General features: G+C 43.4%; 1 protein-coding gene across 1 annotated transcript in view; it reads left to right on the forward strand.

Annotated features, from left to right (window-relative positions):
* The window catches only part of LOC120993597, a 114,013-nt gene that overhangs the window by 69,866 nt on the left and 17,202 nt on the right, over window positions 1–26,945 (forward strand). Inside the window, exons 6-10 of the mRNA XM_040422072.1 lie at window positions 5,716–5,931; window positions 10,535–10,741; window positions 18,258–18,296; window positions 24,767–24,875; window positions 25,505–25,589. Coding sequence (XP_040278006.1) covers window positions 5,716–5,931; window positions 10,535–10,741; window positions 18,258–18,296; window positions 24,767–24,875; window positions 25,505–25,589 — 656 coding nt within the window. The remainder of the gene's footprint in view (window positions 1–5,715; window positions 5,932–10,534; window positions 10,742–18,257; window positions 18,297–24,766; window positions 24,876–25,504; window positions 25,590–26,945) is intronic.

Genomic DNA, 26,945 nt, shown 5'->3' on the forward strand with positions numbered 1-26,945 from the left:
AGAAAGCCTTAAAGTGTAACTGTCATGTTTTCATCAAAGAATCAATTTCAGCACATGTTACTGCTGCGGCAGCATTACGCATAAAGCAATCTTTAGTTTCTTCACATACCACTGTTTTCCTTGAGTTTTCCCTTAGTTATGGCTGTTTAAACCCCATACAATATGAGGATCTTCTCAAGATGGCTCTTCTTCCAGTTCTCTGAGGCCAAAACTGCCTTCCCTCACTCCCCATACACACTTACTTTAGGCAGCAGTTTCTCGCCAGCCAATCAGATTGGATTACTGAGAGACACGCCTCCTTACTGTGAATCCTAATGCAGGTATGCAGTGTGCAGTGTCTGTCTTCTGTTTATACTAAAGGGTAGACAGAAAAGCCCTAGCAACAGTTTTTACGGAACCAGTGGAAAGGGACAGGGGACATTATTGAAAGCTTTTATAAGGTAATTACAGATCTTTTGGCAATCATTGACAGACTAACGCGGGTATACATGCCTAGCTCCAATAAGCTAGCAAATAAAAAATTCTAATCACAGAGTGCCTTCACCAGTGTAAAACGTAACCTTTACTGATGATCATTAAAACTCACCCAGATTGTGCCCATAAAAAGCAATTGACAATAAGGCTGGGTGGGAAAAGGAAAGGAAAAATATCTCACACTTGCCCTATCAAACTACAAGCCCTGCCTAGCAAAACGGAATGGCCGCCCCGATAGGGGCGATCCTCTGTTAGGAACCTCCTGGTAGGCCCTATATGTCCCTGACAAGGTATAGATACCGCCACCCGAGAAGAGACCTTTAATGACTACAGTCAAACAGTAATGTCATTGGTCAATGCATTTATCAGAAAATAATAAAGCTACAACATAGATAAATAATCGCACATAATCCATATATGCTCCCAAATAAACAAGTGGCGTCTAAATATGATCACCAGTGGAAAAAGGAGCACATGTTATACAGGGAGTGCAGAATTATTAGGCAAATGAGTATTTTGACCACATCATCCTCTTTATGCATGTTGTCTTACTCCAAGCTGTATAGGCTCGAAAGCCTACTACCAATTAAGCATATTAGGTGATGTGCATCTCTGTAATGAGAAGGGGTGTGGTCTAATGACATCAACACCCTATATCAGGTGTGCATAATTATTAGGCAACTTCCTTTCCTTTGGCAAAATGGGTCAAAAGAAGGACTTGACAGGCTCAGAAAAGTCAAAAATAGTGAGATATCTTGCAGAGGGATGCAGCACTCTTAAAATTGCAAAGCTTCTGAAGCGTGATCATCGAACAATCAAGCGTTTCATTCAAAATAGTCAACAGGGTCGCAAGAAGCGTGTGGAAAAACCAAGGCGCAAAATAACTGCCCATGAACTGAGAAAAGTCAAGCGTGCAGCTGCCAAGATGCCACTTGCCACCAGTTTGGCCATATTTCAGAGCTGCAACATCACTGGAGTGCCCAAAAGCACAAGGTGTGCAATACTCAGAGACATGGCCAAGGTAAGAAAGGCTGAAAGACGACCACCACTGAACAAGACACACAAGCTGAAACGTCAAGACTGGGCCAAAAAATATCTCAAGACTGATTTTTCTAAGGTTTTATGGACTGATGAAATGAGAGTGAGTCTTGATGGGCCAGATGGATGGGCCCGTGGCTGGATTGGTAAAGGGCAGAGAGCTCCAGTCCGACTCAGACGCCAGCAAGGTGGAGGTGGAGTACTGGTTTGGGCTGGTATCATCAAAGATGAGCTTGTGGGGCCTTTTCGGGTTGAGGATGGAGTCAAGCTCAACTCCCAGTCCTACTGCCAGTTTCTGGAAGACACCTTCTTCAAGCAGTGGTACAGGAAGAAGTCTGCATCCTTCAAGAAAAACATGATTTTCATGCAGGACAATGCTCCATCACACGCGTCCAAGTACTCCACAGCGTGGCTGGCAAGAAAGGGTATAAAAGAAGAAAATCTAATGACATGGCCTCCTTGTTCACCTGATCTGAACCCCATTGAGAACCTGTGGTCCATCATCAAATGTGAGATTTACAAGGAGGGAAAACAGTACACCTCTCTGAACAGTGTCTGGGAGGCTGTGGTTGCTGCTGCACGCAATGTTGATGGTGAACAGATCAAAACACTGACAGAATCCATGGATGGCAGGCTTTTGAGTGTCCTTGCAAAGAAAGGTGGCTATATTGGTCACTGATTTGTTTTTGTTTTGTTTTTGAATGTCAGAAATGTATATTTGTGAATGTTGAGATGTTATATTGGTTTCACTGATAAAAATAAATAATTGAAATGGGTATATATTTGTTTTTTGCTAAGTTGCCTAATAATTATGCACAGTAATAGTCACCTGCACACACAGATATCCCCCTAAAATAGCTAAAACTAAAAACAAACAAAAAACTACTTCCAAAAATATTCAGCTTTGATATTAATGAGTTTTTTGGGTTCATTGAGAACATGGTTGTTGTTCAATAATAAAATTAATCCTCAAAAATACAACTTGCCTAATAATTCTGCACTCCCTGTATGTTCTAGGAATGCAAACTTTCTCTGACCCGTTCTCTGGGGTCAGTTCATCAGAGGACCACATATAACAAAAAAAACTCCACAAAGCAAACAATACAAAAATGGAGGCAATAATATGTGTGTGAATCAGAGTAAACTATTGTGATAATGCCCATATAATAATGGGAATTCTCATGGCCAAAAAGAATAACAATTCCCACAAATTTGGGACCAAACATATCGCATCTGCATCACACACCCAATGTCCACAATGCAGGTACTATAAGCCCCTTTTAAAGCATACCGCAGACCAGTTAAATAATGATAGTAATAATATGGCTTTATAAATAAAATTGGAAAAACAGCAGGAAAGGCTAATCAAAGTAATCGATCGATATAGCAGAAAGGGGAAAATATGGTATTACACTTCCCTTAATCCCAATTAAAATGCCAGGCCTGGAGAGGGTCATTCTGGGTCAGCACAGGAGCATTGGTGATGCAGTGATGGCAATCTAGATGGAAAGTCTGGTCTCTGTCTTTACCTACATGCAGTAAGCGCATGCGCCGGACGCGCGCGCACGATGGAAAAGCCTAGCGTATGCGCAGAGAGAGAAAAGCAGCCGGCAGAGTGCAGGAGCCGGAGACGGGATCGCGCAGTGACAAGGAGCGCACTGCGCATGCGCGAGACTTGCACAATCCCAGCCTCACAGCAGGATGTCAATCACAGTGAAGGGAGGACAGATAAGGGGCGGGCTTAGCTTGACTTAAGGCAAGGAGGCCGCTGCCCCCTTGACTTCAAGCTGACTCTGAGGATAGCAAAAACACAGATAACAAAAATAGAACATGTCCTATTCTTGTCCACAATTGCGGACAAGAATAGGCATTTCTATGGGGGTGCCGGCCAGGTGTATATAACATCTACAGAGACTGTAGACCACCTTGCACCACTCTGGCAATCCTGCCCCTGGGTACAAACATTTCCATCTACAAAGGGAGCCTTGTGCTTTTGCTGTTTAACCGCAGCTGGCATCACGTTTACTTGCTCTATAAGAGGGACATATTTCTTAGAAACCTTCTAAGGGGAAAGGGATACCCCAGGCGCGACCTTTTGGGCCCGAAGTCATCACACTATGCCTTTGTAGTTTCAGCCAATCTCAGCCAACATTTTCAAACTTTTCCTGCTGATAAATGGCATTAGCCATGGTGAACATTCTTGTTAATTTTTCAATTTTACCCTCATGTTTGGCCAACTTTTTCATATTTTCAAAAACCAAGTGAACAAAAAAAAAATCCTCCAGTAATTTGAGGGGCTTAGTTTCTAAAATGGGTTAATTTATGGGTGGTTTCTATTATGTAAGGACCTGAAAGTGACTTCAGAACTCAACCGGTCCTGGAAAAAGTCGGTTTTAAAAATGTGTAGAAAATTTTAAAAATTGCTTCTTAAATTCTAAGTCTTCTAACGTCCTAAAAAAATAAAATGTAATTTTTAAAATGATGCCAACAAAAAGTAAACATATAGGGAATCTTTAGTAAAAACTCTCTAATAAGGTATCACTATCTGCCTTTAATGCGTAGAAATTCTAATTTAGAAAATACATTTTTTTTCCAAATTTTCTGTACATTTTTGATTTTTTTTTTATAATCTAAAGGTATACGTTATCATTCCAAATTTACCCCTAACATTAAGTACGAGATGTCACGAGAAAACAATCTCAGAATGGCTTGGATAAATAAAAGCATTCCAAAGTTATTAGCACATAAAGTGACACATGTCAGATTTGCAAAATTAAGCCTGGTCACAAAGGTGAAAAATAGCCTGGTCTTGAAAGGGTTAATGATCATCAGTAAAGGTTACGTTTTACACTGGTGAAGGTACTGTCACGGTAGGTAAGATAAGGGAAGGAAACAGAACACGACAAGGCAATCAAAACAACTGACTAGGCCACAAATGCTAGGGAACAAAGGGGTCACCTCCTAGCAATCCCTAAAACACTTTCCCTAAGCTGCTATGCCCATGTGCATATCTCAATGATAGATATGCACATGCCCACGTACCTAAGACTATAACACACTGAACCAAACCCTCAGCTGTAGGGAAGAGGAAAAGAGACACCCAGCTCCTTTAACAACCGAAGGAGCTAGTGTCACCCTAGAGGCCTAGTAACAACAGACACAGAAGGAAAAAAGGGAAAAGGACGTATCTAGAGATGTGTTGGAGAAAACGATCCACCAAACTTCCAGAGATTACACAAGGCCGAACTATAACCCGCAAAGGCTATAGGGAGAGGGAGAAATAAATAGCCTCACCAATTACCTAAAGAACAACACCTGGGAGGAGGTGGGATTCAGTTCAAACCCACAACAAAATAGCCTGTCAGATCGAGTCACGTGCAGCAACTCTGACAGATCTCCTCAGACCACCAACAGGGCAGGGCGTGACAGGTACTCTGTGATTATATTATAATTACCGTAAATTACACTAGTGACTACCTGACGTCTGATGTCTATATCTATCAGAACTGTGATAAATTAAAAAAATCTGACAGTTACACTTTAAACAACTGTCCTTTAAAAAATAAAAATAAAAAAATCTGACTGATAGCCAACCAACCACTGGCCTCAGCAGTATACCACACATCACACTGCAACCAACCACTCATCTTAGCAGTACACCAGATCTCACCACGGCAGCCAACCACTGGCCTCAGCAGTACACTGGACATCACTGTAGGAGGACTGGAGCTCAGTACTGGAAGAAGCTGGGGACAAAAAGGGCGAGTAATAATTGTAATGTTATTTTACTACATGCACACGGGTGGCTTGAGTCTTTATATAGCTCCGACAACCCCTTTAAGGACAAAATTGGCTTAGTTTTCCATTGGAAAATTCCTGAGTGTCTGAACCAAAGTCCTGATCTAAATCCCAGTGAGATGTAGTAGGGGAAGTGAAACGCGCCGAGCCTGCAAGAAACCCTTCACACATCACACAGCTGAAACGAAGTCTATTTCAGAGACTCGTATACAATTACTGTATAAGAAACACCTGATGAAGGGAGATTCTGCCAAATTAGGTACAGCATTTCCAGGCATGAGAGTCACAATAGGAAGTGACAGATCTGTATTTTTTACCATTTCTATTTGTCATATATATTTTTTAGATATCTTCAATGTGTAATTTTTGTATTAAACTCCACTTTGCTACATTTTTCCCAATTAGATGGAATCAAAGAAGTCATCTGTAAGAGTCCAGTGGACTTCAGTGTCACTTTAGACCCTCAAAAGATAAAAATACAGAACTCAGAACCAAGTGGGACCACCATTCAGATAGGCAGATGGATTAGTGACGTCATATCTCCAGTGTGTAACTTCCATCCGCCAAGGAAAGAAAGCATGTCAGGTGAAAAGACAGAGAAGAAAAAGAGAAGTGTTCCAGGTGAGCGTTGATGGTTATAATGAATGGACTTTAGAGCGTTGAGGGTTATAAGGAATGGACTTTAACAGGTCTTTACTATTTCCCAAACCTCATTCATGCTATTGTAATGTCCTGGAGTGCCATTACCACTCCTTTTAGCACCTTGCTACCATCTCCTATGTGCTAATGTATAGCATTTAATGTACTACGTGTCATCTCCTAATAATGTGCAGTCCGGGGGCACACGTGAACTAGCGGCAGGACAGATCCGACAGGCTGTTTACAAGCTGGAACAGCCTGCCGGAGTCCCCTGCCGCTAGTGTGAAACTAGCCTGTTTATGTTCATGTAATTGCCTGGTCTACCAGCAGATGGCGGCAGCATTGGCAGAGATAGTTTCTCTGGAGAGGAACCTTCTAGTTCCATTCCAGCCCTCACTAGAGAGGGAGGAGTTTAGGTAGTGAGTAGGTCAGTCTACCCTACCTCCTCGTGGGGAGAGGTTGTGTGAGGAGTCTTGTCTGACTTAACCCCTGCCAGGGGAAGGCAGCAGGCCTGGTGCTGTCTGGACAGGTTCTGTTAGTCCTACGCCAGCCTTATCACTAGGGGTTGGGCACATCCAAGCTGAAGCTAGAGCTTGAGGTACCCCAAAGCCAGGACAAGAAGTTCCTAGGATTCAAGTAAGAGAGAGACTACAGCTAAACCTAAGTTCCAGAAGAAGAGGAAAAGTTCCTATTACTCCAGCTAGCATAGCAGAGCTGAGATTGTTGCAGAGAAGTATTTGCCTGCCAACGTTAAGCCAATACTTGCTGATGACCAAGATACCATTTGGAAACTATTTGGATTACCAATTTATGCCAAGTAAAAGCAACTGTTCAATGTTACTACAAAGTTTGGACTCCATTTATTCTACTTATTCCCCATCCAAGTTCACCCCTTTTGCACTGCTTCGGACCACACCACGTCTGGGATCCACAAATGTCCAGGTAGGAACACCGTGACACATGTATATAACATTTACAGAGACTGTAGACCACCCTGCGCCACTCTGGCAATCCTACCCTGGGTACCAACATTATCATATACAAAAGGGAACCTTGTGCTTCCGCTGCTTATAGAAACATAGAATGTGTCGACAGATAAGAACCATTTTGCCCATCTAGTCTGCCCAATATACTGAATACTATGAATAGCCCCTGGCCCTATCTTATATGAAGGATGGCCTTTTGCCTATCCCATGCATGCTTAAACTCCTTCACTGTATCTGCAGCTACCACTTCTGCAGGAAGGCTATTCCATGCATCCACTACTCTCTCAGTAAAGTAATACTTCCTGATATTACTTTTAAACCTTTGCCCCTCTAATTTAAAACTATGTCCTCTTGTAGCAGTTTTTCTTCTTTTAAATATTCTCTCCTCTTTTACCTTGTTGATTTCCTTTATGCATTTAAAAGTTTCTATCATATCCCCTCTGTCTCGTCTTTCTTCCAAGCTATACATGTTAAGGTCCTTTAATCTTTCCTGGTAAGTTTTATCCTGCAATCCATGTACCAGTTTAGTAGCTCTTCTCTGAACTTTCTCCAAAGTATCAATATCCTTCTGGAGATATGGTCTCCAGTACTGCGCACAATACTCCAAATGAGGTCTCACTAGTGCTCTGTAGAGCGGCATGAGCACCTCCCTCTTTCTACTGGTAATGCCTCTCCCTATACAACCAAGCATTCTGCTAGCATTTCCTGCTGCTCTATGACATTGTCTGCCTACCTTTAAGTCTTCTGAAATAATGAGCCCTAAATCTCTTTCCTCAGATACTGAGGTTAGGACTGTATCACTGATTTTATATTCTGCTCTTGGGTTTTTACGGCCCAGGTGCATTAGCTTGCACTTATCAACATTACATTTTAGTTGCCAGATTTTTGACCATTCTTCTAGTTTTCCTAAATCCTTTTCCATTTGGTGTGTCCCTCCAGGAACATCAACCCTGTTACAAATCTTTGTGTCATCAGCAAAAAGACACACCTTACAATCGAGGCCTTCTGCAATTTCGCTGATAAAGATATTAAAAAATATGGGTCCCCGAACAGATCCCTGAGGTACCCCACTGGTAACAAGACAATGGTCTGAATATACTCTATTGACTACAACCCTCTGTTGCCTGTCCCTCAGCCACTGCCTAATCCATTCAACAATATGGGAGTCCAAGCCCAAAGACTGAAATTTATTGATAAGCATTCTATGTGGGACAGTATCAAAAGCCTTACTAAAGTCTAGATAAGCGATGTCTACTGCACCTCCACCATCTATTATTTTTGTCACCCAATCAAAGTTTGACATAGTTTGACATGATCTCCCTGAAGTAAACCCATGCTGTTTTTCATCTTTCAATCCATGGGATTTTAGATGTTCCACAATCCTCTCCTTAAGTATGGTTTCCATTCATTTCCCCACTATTGATGTCAGGCTTACTGGCCTATAGTTGCCCGATTCCTCCCTACTACCTTTCTTGTGAATGGAAACAACATTTGCTAATTTCCAATCTTCTGGGACGACTCCTGTTACCAGTGATTAGTTAAATAAATCTGTTAATGGTTCTGCTAGTTCACCGCTAAGCTTTTTTAATAGATTTGGGTGTATCCCATCAGGCCCCTGTGACTTATTTGTATTAATTTTAGACCGCTGACTTAGAACCTCTTCCTCTGTAAAGACACATGCATCAAAAGATTCATTAGTCTTCCTTCCTAACTGAGGTCCTTTTCCTTCATTTTCCTTTGTAAAAACTGAACAGAAGTATTCATTAAGGCAGTCAGCTAGTTCTTTATCTTCTTCCATATACCTTCCTTCTTTTGTTTTTAATTTGGTAATTCCTTGTTTTAGTTTCCTTTTTTCATTTATGTATCTGAAGAATGCCTTCTCGCCTTTTTTCCCTGACTGAGCTAATTTCTCTTCTGCCTGTGCTTTAGAAGCTCTTATAACTTGTTTGGCCTCTCTCTGTCTAATCTTATAAATTTGCCTGTCATCCTCGTTTGTTTGTTTTTTATAATTCCTAAATGCTATTTTTTTTGTTTTTAATAATTTTGGCCACTTCTGCTGAGTACCACAGTGGTCTCTTCCTTTTTTTGCTTTTACTGACAAGCCTAATGCAATTATCTGTTGCCTTCAATAGTGCCACTTTTAAGTAGTCACATTTCTCCTGGACTCTATTGAAACTGTTCCAATCTGATAGGGACTCGTACACCACTAATCTAATTTTAGAAAAGTCATTTTTTCTAAAATCTAAAAACTTTTGTTTTTGTGTGGTGTGACTCAGTCACTGTACTTATAGTAAACCACACTGACTGGTGATCACTAGATCCCAAGCTTTCCCCTACAGTAATATCAGATACCAAATTCCCATTTGTGAATACTAAATCTAAAATGGCCTCCTTCCGGGTTGGCTCTTCAACTACTTGCTGTATAGATAATCCCAGTAGGGAATTTAGAATATCTGTACTCCTGGCAGAACTAGCTATTTTGGTTTTCCAGTTTACATCAGGAAGATTAAAGTCTCCCATAATGATAACTTCCCCTTTCAATGTCATTTTAGCTATTTCCTCAACTAGTAGATCATCTAATTATTTGACTTGGCTAGGTGGTCTATATATCACACCTACACGAGTTACCTTATGATTATCAAGCTGCAAGGTAACCCAAGCTGGTGTCACGTTTACTTGCTCTATAAGAGGGACATATTTTGTAGAAACCTATTAAGGGGCCAGGGATACCCCAGGCACGACCTAGTGGGCCCAAGGTCGTCACAATATGCCTTTGTAGTTTCAGCCAATCTCAGCCAACATTTTCAAACTTTTCCTGCTGATGAATGGCATTAGCCATGGTGAACATTCTTGCTAATTTTTCATATGATTGTCAGCCATATCAGCCAATTTTACCCTCATGTTTGGCCAGTTTTTTCATATTTTCAAAAACATCCAAGTGAACAAAAAAAAATCCTCCAGCCTCTCTTTTTCTGCACAGGAACACTTTTACTCAGTGTCTGCAGCTCTCACTACTATTAGGACCTTGTGACAGCCACTATTAAGGGGGCACCTTGACAGGGACTGATATTGGGCACCATGATGGGCACTATTATGGGCATGCTGTTATATGGGCATTATGGGCAGAGCTGTAACAAGCCCTTAAAAAAGGTAACTTTTGATACAAAACCAGGATGCATAATACAAATAAGTACTACAAAAATGTGTCCATTATACCAATTGGTCAAAAACAAAGAGAGGAGTAATAGGCACAATGAGCAGGTAATGACTGGGGTTGTGTATGTATGTCTGATGGGTTGGGAGACTATCCTCAAGCCTAAACCTGTCAACCCTAGAAATGTAAACCTATCCCTGTTGTGCCCTCAAATATCACCTACCCTGTTGTCCCAAGACGTCTCCGTATTGCCGGTTCATCAGTGGATCCTACAACGTTCTCCAAGGTTAGCTAAAGTAAGGCAGGGAGCTATTTTTGATATCCATATGTTGGAGGTTATTTACATCAGTGTATGGTATTATTAGTTCTTTACAGAATTGAGTAAGCTGAAAGTCATTATAAATATAAAGTTTTTACGTTTTCTTTTCTTGGTGATTTGCTGAAGACCGGGATGACCTATTTGCTATAGAGTGTTACGCATCTGGAACACAGAAACCTACAATAACCTGGAGCAATGAAGGACGACCCATCAGTAGAGAAGAGAAGGTCAACACAACCGGCGACTTCATCATAGTCACAAGCACGCTGCTCCATTCGTGGTCAACTTTATCCGAAGGCAAGAATGTAAACTGTACTATAACATACCACAAAGGTAAGTACACATACCAGGCCTGTACTATATAATAGAGATGAATGAATTTCCTGAAATTTGTTTCGGTTCCGATTCGATCAATTCGGCCATCAGATTCGATTGAATAAATTCGGTCTTAACTGAAACTGCCCTGAAAAGTGGTGTATGATCCTCTGAGGTCTTCTGAGACTGTATCCAACCCATTTCAAGCTCTTTAACGCAAAGACAACATTAGTAATGTCTCACTCACCCCAACATATATTGCTATGGGTAAACGGATGGCAGCCGGTGGTAGCAAACAACCACTTCCAGACCAGGCCATTTTCCCCCTTCCTTGCTGTTTTTTCAGCACATGCGACTTTAAGAGCCATAATTTTAGCATCTTTTTTTTAATTATACATGGATCTTTATACTGATGTAATTTTTATATTAGTATTTTTTATATTATATTTATAACCAGAAAATATAAAAGTAAAATGGAAACAGTTTTTAGCACAATGGGCAACTGAATTATTTTTTTTTTATTATAGTTCCTTTCCATGACGGTCATTTTGATATATTGGGATGTATGGCTTACGGTCACTGGGGGCAGGAATAGAAGCTACAGTACATGCACTAGGCCAGTGTGGCGAACGTATGGCATGGGTGCCAGTGGTGACACTCAGAGTCCTCTCTGTGGGCACCCAAGCCTGGAGAGAGTCTAAGGCAAGCTATTTGTGGCCCAAAAGTTTAAAATGTACAATTTTGTAAAATTCTCCTTAGCTTCCTAATTTTTCTCACAATATTGGTTGAATCAGCAAAAGTACAGCATTCACCTGTTGGCCAGCAATAAAGAGGTTATCCGATCCTGTAAACACTCCCGGAAATGCAAGGGTCCCTAATACAGAACATACTTACCTGGTCCCTGACGCCCGGATCCTTCCAGATCTCTGCAAGCCCGCGGCTCAGTCTCCTCAGTAGCAGGTCCCGACGGTCCCTGCTTCCTTGCATCATGGGTGACATCACCTGTGATGCCAGGGGAGCAAGTCACCACCGCGGCCTGCTATTGGCTGCAGTCCCCCGACCCCCCCCCCCCTTCCACCTTGCCCCATCACTGGTTGTTGTGATCTGCATGACGTGGAGATGCAGCAGCGGCCGTTGATTATTACGGAATAGAGATGAGAGAATCGATTGTAAACTGACAGAAGTAATCTCAAATTTCTCAAAAAATTTGGATTCCAGAGGAATTCCAATCTATTGTAAATCTATTTGGACAGATTTCTCAAAATAGGGGACACTCTTTTCACAAGTCAGGAGACAGAGAAGACCTGCCACCAAAAAGGGATAATTTGTGGACCATGTTTTAATTTAAAAATAAAAACCAGTGGTGCAGTGTGTTATTAAACATAGCCATATACTGTATATGTCACTCCCCCTCTGACATCACTAATGGTGTCTTAAAGTTACAGAGCTCAAAAGGGACTGGATACAGACCTAGGAGACCCCAGAGTGTCATACATGACTTTTCAGGGAAATTGAGGCACTTTCGATTCGGGTCAAATTTATTCGTACCCCAATTGAATCTGCGGACTTGAAACAAATTTCAAGAAATTCACTAATCTCTATTCAAGATTATAAGGCATTTCAAAACCTTAAAGGGGTTGTGTCACTTCAACAAATAGCATTCATCATGTAGAGAAAGTGAATACAAGGCACTTACTAATGTATTGTGATTGTCCATATTGCTTCCTTTACTGGCTGGATTCATTTTTCTATCACATTTTACACTGCTTGTTTCAGGGGTTACGACCACCCTACAATCCATCAGTGGTGGTCGTACTTGCACACTAATGGAAAAAGTGGCCACCAGAGTGGCCGGCGCTTTTTCCTATAGTGTGTGTGCACGACCACTGCTGCTGGATTGTAGAGTGGTCATAACTATGGAAACGAGCAGTGTATAATGGGATGGAAAACTTTATCAAGTCAGCAAAGGAGGTCATTAGTAAGGGCCTTGTATTAAAGGAGTTGTGCAGGCCATATATATTGATTACGTATATAATTAGAAAGACCGGCACTCTCAACACACGGGACCATATGGTTGAATGCAAATCACAATGTTTAATCGATACATATAAAAGAATAAAAAATATATAAAAATATAAAAATATACACTAATATTGGATGTTGGTTATATAGTTTCACACAATGTTGTGCCAATCCTACAATGATGACATAAATTTACAACATCCAATGTTCAATACTGGTCTATATTTTGTAAAAAAGAACCGCTGTAGGAAAAAAGGACCATAAATGTTCACATGTGAATTCCTAGAAGGAAAGAAAATGAAAGCCCTTTTCGGTTCTGTCCCGAATGTGGACAGACAGTGCGAGGTGATATTCGCTTGGAGTAGAGTCAATATTATATCGTAGATGACTGTCTTTTTTTCTTATAAGTATCGTTTTAACGATTAATAGTCATATGCGCTTGATGATTACCCACTATGTGGGCTTACCTTCCCTTTATGCCGGTCAGTCGGTCGGATTCCTCTGGGCTCGCTGGAAGCCGGCGTCCCGGCTGTAGCGCTGTCAGCGTCCCACGTGGGTTTGGAGGAAAAGTTTGTCGCTCCGGAAGTGACGTATCGGCATGTAGGATGGTATTCAATGGTTCGCTCAGACTCGGCTGTTCGTTGTAGCGGCTGAGGTAAAACTTACAGTGCACTGTAGTTGAAATAATTTACTTCTCACAGATGGGTCATGTTCTGATCTCCAATTTGGTACTGAGAGATCCAAATTGGAGATCAGAACATGACCCATCTGTGAGAAGTAAATTATTTCAACTTTCAATACGTCACTTCCGGAGCGACAAACTTTTCCTCCAAACCCACGTGGGACGCTGACAGCGCTACAGCCGGGACGCCGGCTTCCAGCGAGCCCAGAGGAATCCGACCAACTGACCGGCATAAAGGGAAGGTAAGCCCACATAGTGGGTAATCATCAAGCGCATATGACTATTAATCGTTAAAACGATACTTATAAGAAAAAAAGACAGTCATCTACGATATAATATTGACTCTACTCCAAGCGAATATCACCTCGCACTGTCTGTCCACATTCGGGACAGAACCGAAAAGGACTTTCATTTTCTTTCCTTCTAGGAATTCACATGTGAACATTTATGGTCCTTTTTTCCTACAGCGGTTCTTTTTTACAAAATATAGACCAGTATTGAACATTGGATGTTGTAAATTTATGTCATCATTGTAGGATTGGCACAACATTGTGTGAAACTATATAACCAACATCCAATATTAGTGTATATTTTTATATTTTTATATATTTTTTATTCTTTTATATGTATCGATTAAACATTGTGATTTGCATTCAACCATATGGTCCCGTGTGTTGAGAGTGCCGGTCTTTCTAATTATATACGTTTTCTTGCATTTATGAAGGGTGAATCATTTTAGACCAGAGCACCTTTTTGTGACTGTGAGAGGGTGAGCTATTTCCCTTTTTTCTATCTTGTTTTGCACCTTACATATATATTGATTACCTGCACCTGGCATCCCCGCCAATCAGCTGTTTGAAGGGGAGGTGGCCTCCATGCACGCACTGCTTCCTCTTCATTACACTACGCATTGTCCTGAGGATAGGTCATCAATGTAAAACATCTTTAACTTTGTCTACATGATAAATTCCATTTGCCAAAGTGAGACAACCCCTTTAATCTTTAATCCTCAAAGCACGTTATGGTTGAATTTGATTTTTGTAACACCCTTCTGTTGCAGATGGGTAATTTGAAACTTCTGGGCCCCACTTACCATGTGCCATTTATACTGGGGCCTTCTTAAGTGGCGGATGGGTTTTGGGGACTCCAGGGCACCAAGTCCTGGGTGTGATTGCTGCCTCTGCATCCGCTATAGCTACACCCCTGATTCACTTAAAGGTAGACCTCTACTTCAACACCAGCTGAACCTCAGGGGAGGGTCTTTAGCAGTTATATGGAGATGTTGCTGTGCACTGTCTGTATGGTTATATTATCTGTGAGGAGAACTTAATCTAAAGGCGGCCATACTCTAGTGATATCGATCAATAACTTCCATCTGAGGTCCTTCTGTTCCCCGAAGTCACAGACCAAAAAAAAAGCAAAAGTTCATTCTTAACCCCATTTCACCCTTCACTGTAACAGTATTACACAGGAATTACATATTTGCAGCAAGCCAACATACTATTAACGGGGTTGTCTCATTTCACCATTTACCAAAGTTACGGAAGCAGCATATGTTTTCCTGCTACACTGACTTTCACCACAATGGGAGTTACGGAAACAGTGGAGAACCGACCCTCCTAGTAAGCCTGCCAACTAGGTGAAGTGCGTAGTCCCATCTCATCATGGACACGGTGAGATGGGGCAACCCCATAAAGGTACAGTGATGGCAAGGTTTAAGGAGCTGGGCCCGCTCGATATGTGTTGGGTGTTGGCTGTATAATACAGCAGACACCCGCCCACAATATCACAAAGTCACAGTCACAGATACCACAGTCAATATCAACCACTGCATCTGAGTGGACAAATGGAGGGGGCTCCTTCTGTCCACTAATTGGAGCCCCTTTTGCAAATTGCAGGGCTCCAATCAGTTGCTATGACAGCCTGAGGCCTTGTGAAGCCTCCAAGAGCCTCACATCACTGTTATAGATTCCATTATTGCTTACCGTTTGGCGAGCATGCTCGGCCGGACAGTGCGATGCTTGAGTCAGTGTATTTAAATGTAGTTTAGCAATTATTTATGAAAAGTTTCTGCTGGGATTTAAACTCCCAACCACTAGTACATTAGAGGCAAGGACCTTATCCTCTCAGCTATAAAGCTGAATTCTAAACTGTGACAGATAAACCTCATAGTAGTTTCTGGTGTAGTGAGTATTCCTATTCAGCAGAAGACTTATTTTATATTTCTGTGCAGGTTTACATGTAGCTGTATAGTGTAGTGGTTAACATCCTTGCCTCTAATGTACAAGGTTGGGAGTTCAAATCCCAGCAGAACTATTTATATGTGTATATAAGTTTTTAGCCATATTATTTTTACATATATTATTATATATTTACAATAAATAATATATTATAATATATGTAAATATATTATGGCTAAAAACATCAATAGTAGTTTCCCAGAAGTATGATTTTTTATATATGAATGAAGCAGGCGGCATGACGTATGACTCACGCTGCCAGCGTCCGTCCTCCCGGCCTGCCTCCTCCCTCCTCCCTCCTCTCTGCTACCTACCGAGCGGCGAGCGCTTGTAGTTGTAAGTACCGGTAATACACAGCGCTCCTTATGTGATTACATACAATTACAATTCACTATTTAGACATAGGATTATACAGTGAGCGGGGCCCGTGTAGTAGAATACAATCACTGCACGGGCCCCGCTGTCATTATAAAAGCAGATGCCGGCCCCCAGCGTATATTGAGGGTCATTCACTACAGGGACACTTATGGAGGGGATCTGTGGATGACACATAGCATAAGATGCTATATATGTGTCATCCACAGATCCTCCCCATAACTGTGTCATACACAGATCCCCATAACAGTGCCATCCAGAGAGCCCAATAAGAGCTACCCACAGATCCCCCATAAGTGTCACCCACAGATCCCCCATAACAGTGCGTCACCCACAGATCCCCCATAAGTGTCACCCACAGATCCCCCCTAAGTGTCACCCACAGATCCCCCATAACAGTGCGCCATCCACAGATCCCCCATAACAGTGCCATCCACAGACCACAATTAGTTCAAAACCCACCAAAAGCACACCTTTTGGTTCAAAAATTTTTTTTTCTTATTTTCCTCCTCAAAAACCTAGGTGCGTCTTATGGGCCGGTGCGTCTTATAGGGCGAAAAATACGGCACATTTATTTTGTGCCATACATTTTTTACAAATACTAAAAAAATATAAAATACATAAATTGAACCTCTATTTCTGAAATGTTTCAACCTCCCAACCTTGTACATTAGAGGCAAGGATGTTAACCACTACACTATACAGCTACATGTTAACCTGCACAGAAATATAAAATAAGTCTTCTGCTGAATAGGAATAGTCACTACATGAGAAACTACTATGAGGTTTTTCTGACACAGTTTAGCATTCAGCTTTATAGCTGAGTGGATAAGGTCCTTGCCTCTAATGCCTCCTTTCCGTTATGCAAGACCGAAAACAAGGTCTTGTCGACAGGACTTTTTTTCCATTCTGCATAATGGAAACCAGATGGATCCATTATGATTCCCATAGACTTCTATTATGACGGAAAGCACACCAGGTCTAAAATAGTGGGCAGGGAAGGGGACGGTCCGGCAGGCCTGTCTCATTCATCATTTTGTACGCCTGTTTTAGGCATAGAAAATGGTCTAAATTTAAGACAGCAAGGAAACTGACTTACATTTAGAGTGGTGCAGGATACGCCGGTGCCTCTTCATAACGTTGGCAGATTCACCACCAGCTATAAGGGTTATAGACGCCGGTCTTAAAAAATGACCCCTATTGTCCCTTCATGTATAACAGATTCCATGATGTGTCGTGCATGAGTGAGATCTGTTCATATGATGAAGCTGTCCACATCTAGACCCTATCCACTGATTGTTACTGTTATGTGATGTATTCTAGTGGCTGGTAAAGTACTGGAGTGGGTGCACATCTCATCCAGAATGCTCAGATGGGTAAAAGAGGTAAAAAATATTCCAGGATAACTGGGTTGTTTCAGTAAAGTGTAGTTTGCTAAGGCACTTTTCTTTAAAGTGTTTTGTTGGCATGGATTTCTATGGAATGGTGGGTAGGTTGGTAGAAAGACCTGCCATTCCCTCCCACTCCAGTACAACATTTTCCCCTAACATGAAGTAATTCCAGGTGTAGAGGCTGGGATCATTACTGTGGGGAAAAGTACAGGGCTGAAATGCTCATTCAGGGCCAGAGCCTGGAAGCTGCATGACCTGTGGTGGCTGTGCAAAGCCTGACCTCCACCTGTGTTGGATCTGAAGTACCTGGATAAGGTAACCTGATGTATAGTTAGTACCCAGACAGGCAAGGTGATAAAAGTTGTTTGGACTCTTAACCCCTAAAATCTGTGAGTCGGTCATTGAGGTCCCCACCACAAGCACACGGACCCAGGACAAGAGGTACTGTGGCTGTCACTGTTATGGGGGGCATTGTGACTGTTGAAGTTAGAGGGACACTGTGGGTGTTACTGTTATGGGAGTTCAGGTTTGCATTTTAGTTGAGGAGCTTTAAGTTACATCTCTGCCCTGTAGGCATGCACTCCTGGCCACAGTATGTCCATACAGAGTGGGGATAAGCTGCTGCCAGACATTGCTAATGCTGCTTATCTCCAGGGACCAAAGGACTGCATATGATGAAAGGCAATTCCCAGTGAGAATCGGCATCAATACATCCTGTGTGAACATGGTTGTGTTGCTTGACACACTGTGTATCCGTACACGTTGTAGTCTTATACTGTATATCCCGGTCACCTATAATCATGTCTTCCTTTCCTTTATTGTAGATGATGACAATGTACAAGGCGATGGGAGTGCAAAGACAGGTAAGAATTGTATATTAGTCTCCTCATCCAGTGGTGATATGGAGGTCACTGTTATGGGGATTCTGGGGGTGTCACTTTTGCCTTTTGTTTACATGACTAATATATATTGTTTCTCCCTATCTCATCTCCCACAATCCCCCCCAAGAAAGACATGAATACCGTAAGTGGATTTTGCAGTCATTTTATTAAAGGGGTTCTCCGGGCTTTTAATATTGATGACTTATCCTCAGGATAGGTCATCAATATAAGATCGGCGGGGCTCCGACACCCGGCACCCCCGCCGATCAGCTGTTTGAAGAGGAGGCGCGCCGTGCCAGCGCTGCCTCCTCTTCACTGTTTACCTTCTTGCCGTCACCTCTGCAGCGGTGAGCAGGTGTAATTACACCCAAGCCGTCCCATACACTTGTATAGGAACGATCCGTCCCATTGAAATGAATGGGACAGTTAGGTGTAATTACACCTGCTCACCACTGCAGAGGCGACGGCGAGAAGGTAAACGGTGAAGAGGAGGCATCGATGGCACGGCGCGCGCCTCCTCTTCAAACAGCTGATCGGCGGGGGTGCCGGGGGTCAGACCCCCGCTAATCTGAAATTGATGACCTATCCTGAGGATAAGTCATCAATATTAAAAGCCCGGAGAACCCCTTTAACCTCTTCAGGACACAGGGCGTACCGGTACGCCCTGATGTCCTGGTACTTAAGGACACAGGGCGTACCGGTACGTCCTGAGAATTTTCGATCACCGCAGCGCCGCCGAAATCATTCGGCAGGCACTCTGTACCAATGCCCAGGGGGGTCTTGTGACCCCCCGATGTCGGCAATCGCAGAAAACCGCAGGTCAATTCAGACCTGCGGTTTTCAGCGTTTCCGGGTTATTCGGGTCGATAACCCGGAAACCCGGAAAGGACGGTGATCGGTGGTGTGATTATACACCACCAATCACCGTCCTGCGATCCTGTGAGGTGGCGATCACGCCACCTCTCAGGATCGCCTGCGATTGGTCCCCATGCGGCATGTGGGCGGAGCACGGCAAGTTTGAATCTCCGCCGCTGTTCTCCTCCCTCATTCCGGTCCGTGGAGCGGGGAGAGCAGCAGGAGATCGCCGACTTGTGAGTTTTTGGTGCCATCAGGCACCTTAGGAGGCAGTTAGGGCAAGTTTAGGGTTAGATTAGGTAAAAAAAAAATATATATTTTTTGGTCTGTGAGCCCCCTGATCGGGTGTCTGGGGTCCACAGCAGTTAGCTGTGTGACCGTAGACCACCCCCCGCCCCCCCAGGGGTGCTGCAGCATGGGGGTGCAAGTTTTGTTTTTTCTTTTTCTTTGCATGCGCTATCTGTGGCCGTCACTCTTTGCATCTGGCCACTGTTAGCGCATCGCCCACCCCACCCCACAGCGCATTTGTATTTTTTTTTTCTTTTTTACACTTTTTTTAACTTTTTTTTAGTTAGGGATCTTTTTTCTTTTTTTTTTATAGCTATAGGGTAAGTGCGTGAACACCCGTGCCCCACACACACGCACACCTAATAAAGATTTACACACACGCACACACACATGCAGACACACACTCCCCTATGGCCCACCGGACGTTCTCAGCCGAGGAGGCATACGCCCTCCTTGCCTCCGAGTCCGAGAGCCCAAGTGAGGATGAGGATGACCCCACGTTCCTGTCATCCGCATCCTCCTCATCATCAAGCGATGATGAGCCCACAAGGCGGCGGAGACGCCGCCAGGCAAATCGAGGGGACCCCCATGCTAGGGACCCTGTGGCCCAGCCTAGTACCAGCAGCTCTGGAGCTCGTACTAGTTTTCCCGCCCACCAGTTCAGTCCACCTGAGCCCCCTGCAGGTGGACTTGTCTGGTGTACCCCAGAGAACTTTGAGCCTGCAATTCCTGATTTTGTTGGTGAATCAGGAATCCAGATTTAAACAGTGAGCTTCACTGAATACGACTTTTTCAGTCTTTTTTCAGTAAGGAACTGGTAAATCTGATGGTGGAGCAGACGAACCTGTACGCCCAACAGTTCGTCGCTCAACACCCGGGCTCGTTTTTGGCTAGGCCCGGTGGCTGGACCCCGGTCAGTGCAGCCGAGATGAGGACGTTTTGGGGCCTCGTGCTGCATATGGGCCTAGTCAAAAAGCCCAGCGTCAGGATGTACTGGAGTGGGGACGTCCTCTACCAGACCCCACTCTACAGTATGGCCATGACATGTTCCCTATTTGAGGCCATCCGGAAATGCCTGCATTATGCAGATAATGCAGCATGTTCCCCCCGAGGTGATCCTGCCTATGACCGCCTGTACAAAATCAGGCCGGTCATTGATCACTTTGGGGCCAAATTCATGGAGGCCTATGTACCTGGAAGGGAGGTCGCGGTTGATGAGTCTCTCATTGCGTTCAAGGGGAGACTCATTTTCCGCCAGTATGTTCCCTCAAAGCGGGCGAGGTATGGCCTGAAGCTGTACAAACTTTGTGAGAGTACCTCAGGGTACACTTACAAGTTTCGTGTGTACGAGGGGTGAGATTCCCGTATTCAACCCCCAGAATGTTCCCCCACTCTGGGTGTTAGCGGGAAACTTGTGTGGGACCTTATGCACCCACTGCTAGATAAGGGTTACCACCTATACGTGGATAACTTTTATACTAGTATCCCCTTGTTCCAGTCCCTCGCCGCCAGATCCACGTTCGCTTGTGGGACCGTGCGGAAAAATCAGCGCGGCCTCCCTGCCTACCCCCTCCAGGTACCTATCCCCAGGTGTGAGACCCGTGCCCTTACCAGTGGAAACCTGCTGCTGGTCAGATATAAGGACAAGAGGGATGTCTTTGTACTGTCCACAATTCACGGTAACGGCATCACCCCTGTCCCTGTGCGAGGTACCACGGCAACGGTCCTCAAGCCCGATTGTATCGTTGACTACAATCGGTATATGGGAGGAGTTGATCTCTCTGATCAAGTCCTCAAGCCATATAACGCCATGCGCAAAACCAAGGCATGGTACAAAAAAGTTGCGGTCTACTTGGTGCAGGTTGCCATGTACAACTCTTTTGTACTGTTCCAGAGCGCTGGCAACACAGGGACATTCCTCCAGTTCTATGAGGCAGTCCTAAAGAGCCTGATCCCTTCTGACCGGGAAAGAGCAGGTGGGAGTACCTCGGGAACTGGGGGCGCCCGGATCGTCCCTGGCCAACACTTTCCAGGTGTGGTCCCCCATACTGGAAAGAAGGGACGAATCCCAAAAAAATGCAGAGTGTGTTGCAGGAGGGGGATACGGAAGGACACCACTACTCAATGTGACACAAAACTCTGTGTTATTGGTTGCTTCAGGGAGTATCACACTTCCATGGAGTTCTAAATTTATAATCCCCTTCACCAACTTAGCCACTGACTATTCAAAAAAACTATGGTTCTCAGACTTGAGACACCCCAAAAAATTTTTTTTTACTTACTAGGTAGTGCAGCGTTTGTAATAATCTCCTCTTTAAATATACCCCTAACCACCCAGATTAACACGGTAAAAAAAAAAAACGGTGCAAAAAAAGTTTTATTTTGTCACCTTACATAAAGAAAAACTGTAATAGCAAGCGATCAAAAAGTCATATAGCCCCCAAAATAGTGCCAATTAAACCGTCCCCTCATCCCGCAGAAAATTAGCCCCTACCTAATACAATCGGCTAAAAAACAAAAAAAATGACTCAGACTATAGAGATACAAAAAATTTCTTTTTTTGTATCCAAAAAGATAATATAGTCTAAAACCTAAATAATTGTAAAAAAAATAGACTTATTAGGTATCGCCGCGTCCGTAATAATCTCCTCTGTGAAAATATCCCATGACACAACCCCCCAAATTAACACGGTCCAAAAAAATTTTTTAAAATGGTGCCAAAACAGCTATTTTTGGCACTTTTCCATTTCAATCTGTCGTTTCCGGTAAAAACCAAGGGTTAACAGCCAAACAAAACTTAATATTTATTACCCTGATACTGCAGTTTACAGAAACGCCACATTTGTGGTTGTAAACTGCTGTATCAGTAAAAGGGAGGCGCAAAAGGAAAGGACCAACATGGTTTCTGGAAGGCCGATTTTGATGGCCTTTTTTATTGACACCATGTCTTTTTAGAAGCCCCCCTGATGCCCCCCTAGAGTAGAAACTCCCTAAAAGTGACCCCATCTAAGAAACTACACCCCTAAGGTATTCAAAACTGATTTTACAAACTTTATTAACCCTTTAGGTGTTTCTCAACAGTTTATGGCAAATGGAGATGAAATTTCAGAATTAAAATTTTTGGTAACCTTACCTCACAAAAAATGTAATATTGAGCAACCAAAAAACATATGTACCCTAAAAAAAGTCACAAAAAAAACGCCACCTTATCCCGTAGTTTCCATAATGGGGTCACTTTTAGGGAAATTCTACTGTAGGGGTGCATCAGGGGGTCTTGAAATAGGACACGGTGTAAATAAACCGGTCCATAAAAATCAGCCCCCCAAAACCCACACGGCGCTCCGTTCCCTCTATGCCCCGCCGTGTGGACGTACAGTAGTGTACGACCACATATGGGGTGTTTCTGTAAACGGCAGTCAGGGCAATAAAGATACAGTCTTGTTTGACTGTTAACCCTTGATTTGTTAGTGGAAAAAATGGGTTAAAATGGAAAAATTGGCAAAAAAATGAAATTCTGATATTTCATCCCCATTTGCCAATAACTCTTGTGGAGCACCTAAAGGGTTAACATAGTTTGTGAGATCAGTTTTGAATACCTTGAGGGGTGTCGTTTCTTAGATGGGGTCACTTTTAGGGAGTTTCTACTGTAGGGGTGCATCAGGGGGTCTTGAAATAGGACACGGTGTAAATAAACCGGTCCATAAAAATCAGCCTTCCAAAACCCACACGGCGCTCCTTTCCCTCTACACCCCACCGTGTGGCCGTAGAGTAGTGTACGACCACATATGGGGTGTTTCTGTAAACGGCAGTTTTGTTTGGCTGTTAACCCTTGCTTTGTTAGTGGAAAAAATGGGTTAAAATGGAAAAATTGGCAAAAAAATGAAATTCTGAAATTTCATCTCCATTTGCCAATAACTCTTGTGGAGCACCTAAAGGGTTAACAATGTTTGTAAAAATCAGTTTTGAATACCTTGAGGGGTGTAGTTTCTAAAATGGGGTCATTTCTGGGTGGTTTCTATTATATAAGCCTCACAAAGTAACTTCAAACCTGAACTGGTCCCTAAAAAAATGGGTTTTTGAAAAAATTTCAGAAAATTTCCAAGATTTGCTTCTAAACTTCTAAGCCTTGTAACGTCCCCAAAAAATTTAATAGCATTCCCCAAATGATCCAAACATGAAGTAGACATATGGGGTATGTAAATTAATAACTTTTTGGGAGTTATTACTATGTATTGTAGAAGTAGAGAAATTGAAAGTTAGAAATTTGCAAATTTTTCCCAAATTTTTGTAAATTTTGTATTTTTTTATAAATAAAAATGATTTTTTTTTTTTTACTCCATTTTACCAGTGTCATGAAGTACAATATGTGATGAAAAAACTATCTCAGAATGGCCTAGCTAAGTAAAAGCGTTTTAAAGTTATCACCACATAAAGTGACACTGGTCAGTGTCCTGAAGGGGTTAAACAAACACATAAATTATATAAATAACATCCTTCCCATGGCCTTCTCACCTGAAGGCCCTCTCCAGAACCTTACCAACACCCAAAACATTCCATGAGTACCTTAGAAACAGGGGAAGGTCCTTGGAGCCCCAAACCTGATGGATATCTGCCCCTCACTTAAATTACCTCTAGCCGATAATTGCCAGCTCAGAGTCAGACACATGTAACCATGGGCAACCAACCTGGACAGATATCCGCCATATCACACCCCTGAATACAATACCTGGGGAGTCCAAAGCCCCCTTTGACTCCCTCCCCACTATGCCAGAGCCACCATTGACACCAACTCTAACGACCCCCCACCACCATGACGAAAACCTTTTTGTTGCCCAGCCAATCTCAAAATCCACTTGGTAGGGAGCACGTCAACCCAACCCCCAATATTCCCCCTCTCAGGAACAGATACTCACCTCCAAAATTCCACAGTTTGGGCGGGTGGATGGGGGCTGCTGCTACTATACTGTCCCTACAAAATGGCCCCTTTCCTGCGCTCCTACTCCCCTTTTTAAGGCCTACACCCCTCCCACTATCTAAACCGCCCCCCTTTTTCCCAATTAACCCTTTGTGGCCCCTTATCCCACTGCCTCCTAACTTAGTCATGTCAGGCCTCCCCCCAGGCTTGCAGCCCTGGTCCGGCCTGAACTACAGTGGGGCCTGAGGACACAGATACAATTGAAATTAACGCCACCACCAGCAGCCCCTACCCCCCGAAAGAAGCTCACAATGGCAGCGCAATCGAAGACTTGTGGTTATGCATTGTGATGTTCTGTTTGGAATCATGATTCTGTGTCTTCTAGATTTTCTAGATATGCGTCAAGAGAGAAATACAGAACTATTCATCGTCAGAGTCATAGTTCCATCCGTGATAATAGTTATAGTCTTGGTGGTCTGTGCTATGTGCTACTTCTCAAAAAGGTAAGTCATGCCCCTCTAGTACACGGTGCCAGGGTGGTGGAGGTTGTCCTGTCAGCCTTTTCTAATGTGCAAGTCTCCCCTGTTCTGTACATTATACAGTACATGGACTCAAAACTGGTGGCACGTGGGAAACTCCAGAGACATTAGGTTCCTCAGGTGTCCAGACACAATACGATGACTGTTAAGGGGGTTTTCCAGGAGTACAATATTGATGGCCTGTCCTCAGGATATCTGATCAGTATGCGTCCAACTCTCAGCACCCCCATGGTACAGCTGTTTGAAGAGGCCGGTGGTGAGCACCACAGCCTGCTCAAAGCATCCTGAGCACAGCGCCGTACATTGTATAGTGGCTGTGCTTGGTATTGCAGCCCATGTATTCATAGGAGCTCCAGGTAGAAGATGGCTAACCTAACCCATACCAATATCGTGCTACAAGTTCAGCCATTACTAAATTTTGTATATTTTGCCCCATATGTATAAGCTCACACTTGTCCACAATGAGCCTCATCGGGCAGTTTGGTGCCAATATGAATGATGCAGAAGTTGGGCTTGGTTGAACATTTTCTGCATTCATGAGGTCTCACTGTCCTTCAAACTTTTTGCCCATTTTTTGCTTTTCTTTCTAACAGGAAACAGCCTAATTCCCCAAAGAAATATGACAGAATTGAAAAAGGTGATTTAACCCCGGCCAATGGCAGTAAACATAAGGACAGGGTGAGTTTTATAGAAGTCAGATACTTAGAATTTTTACTGCTTATTAAGTTTATATACCGTATTCTCCCAGTATTTGGGCTATTTCAACCTCCTATTCAGTCTTCTATGTGTCCTAGAAGGCAATCTTTACCTCCTTTCCATTAATATCTATGCCACCTCTCTAGATCATGACAAACACAACATTTGGGATAAGGTTTCTGGCTGGGAGGCAGCTAGCTGCAGCAATAAGCAGCTTCTTCTCCACTGTGGTCTCCATTGTAGACCAGCCAAGCTAAGTTGAAAAACGAGGGGAAGAGGACAAATGTTTTCTCTGTCAAATTTGGTAAATCTGCTTATGGCAGTCCATTCCGTGTAGTACAGAGCCGCAAGGGATGTTCCACAGATCTCTAAAACTTTGGTGAAGCAGAATGAAGATAATGGTTAAAATTGGTTGTTGCTGCTTTTTAGTGTTGGGCGCGAATATTCGAATCACGAATATTGCCACTTCGAGTCTTCGCGAAGATTTATAATATAGCGCTATATATTCGTATTCTCGAATATTCTAGATTGTTTTTCATCAGTAACCTCCCTTCTTGCTTGTGAGCCAATGAGAAGGCTGCAATGTCTTTGTCAGAGCTTAGCAACATCTCTAGCAACCAATAGGAAAGTTGCCTACCCCTTACTATATAAGAACCTCCCCAGCAGCCACTTTCTGCAGTTTTTAGCAGTTCTGAGAGAAAGAGCAGTGTTATTGCTGTGCTCTAAGTTAGGCCTCTTTCACACTTGCGTTGTCCGGATCCGGCGTGTACTCCACTTGCCGGAATTACACGCCGGATCCGGAAAAACGCAAGTGTACTGAAAGCATTTGAAGACGGAACCGTCTTCCAAATGCGTTCAGTGTTACTATGGCACCCAGGACGCTATTAAAGTCCTGGTTGCCATAGTAGGAGCGGGGAGCGGGGGAGCAGTATACTTACAGTCCGTGCGGCTCCCGGGGCGCTCCAGAATGACGTCAGAGCGCCCCATGCGCATGGATGACGTGATCCATGTGATCACATGATCCATGCGCTTGGGGCGCCCTGACGTCACTCTGAAGCGCCCCGGGAGCCGCACAGACGGTAAGTATACTGCTCCCCTGCTCCCCACTACACTTAACCATGGCTGCCAGGACTTTAGCGTCCCGGCAGCCATGGTAACCATTCTGAAAAAGCTAAATGTCGGCTCCGGCAATGCGCCGAAACGACGTTTAGCTTAAGGCCGGATCCGGATCAATGCCTTTCAATGGGCATTAATTCCGGATCCGGCCTTGCGGCAATTGTTCCGGATTTTTGGCCGGAGCAAAAAGCGCAGCATGCTGCGGTATTTTCTCCGGCCAAA

The sequence above is a fragment of the Bufo bufo genome, chromosome 3 (assembly GCF_905171765.1).
Source record: "Bufo bufo chromosome 3, aBufBuf1.1, whole genome shotgun sequence".
NCBI lineage: Eukaryota > Metazoa > Chordata > Amphibia > Anura > Bufonidae > Bufo > Bufo bufo.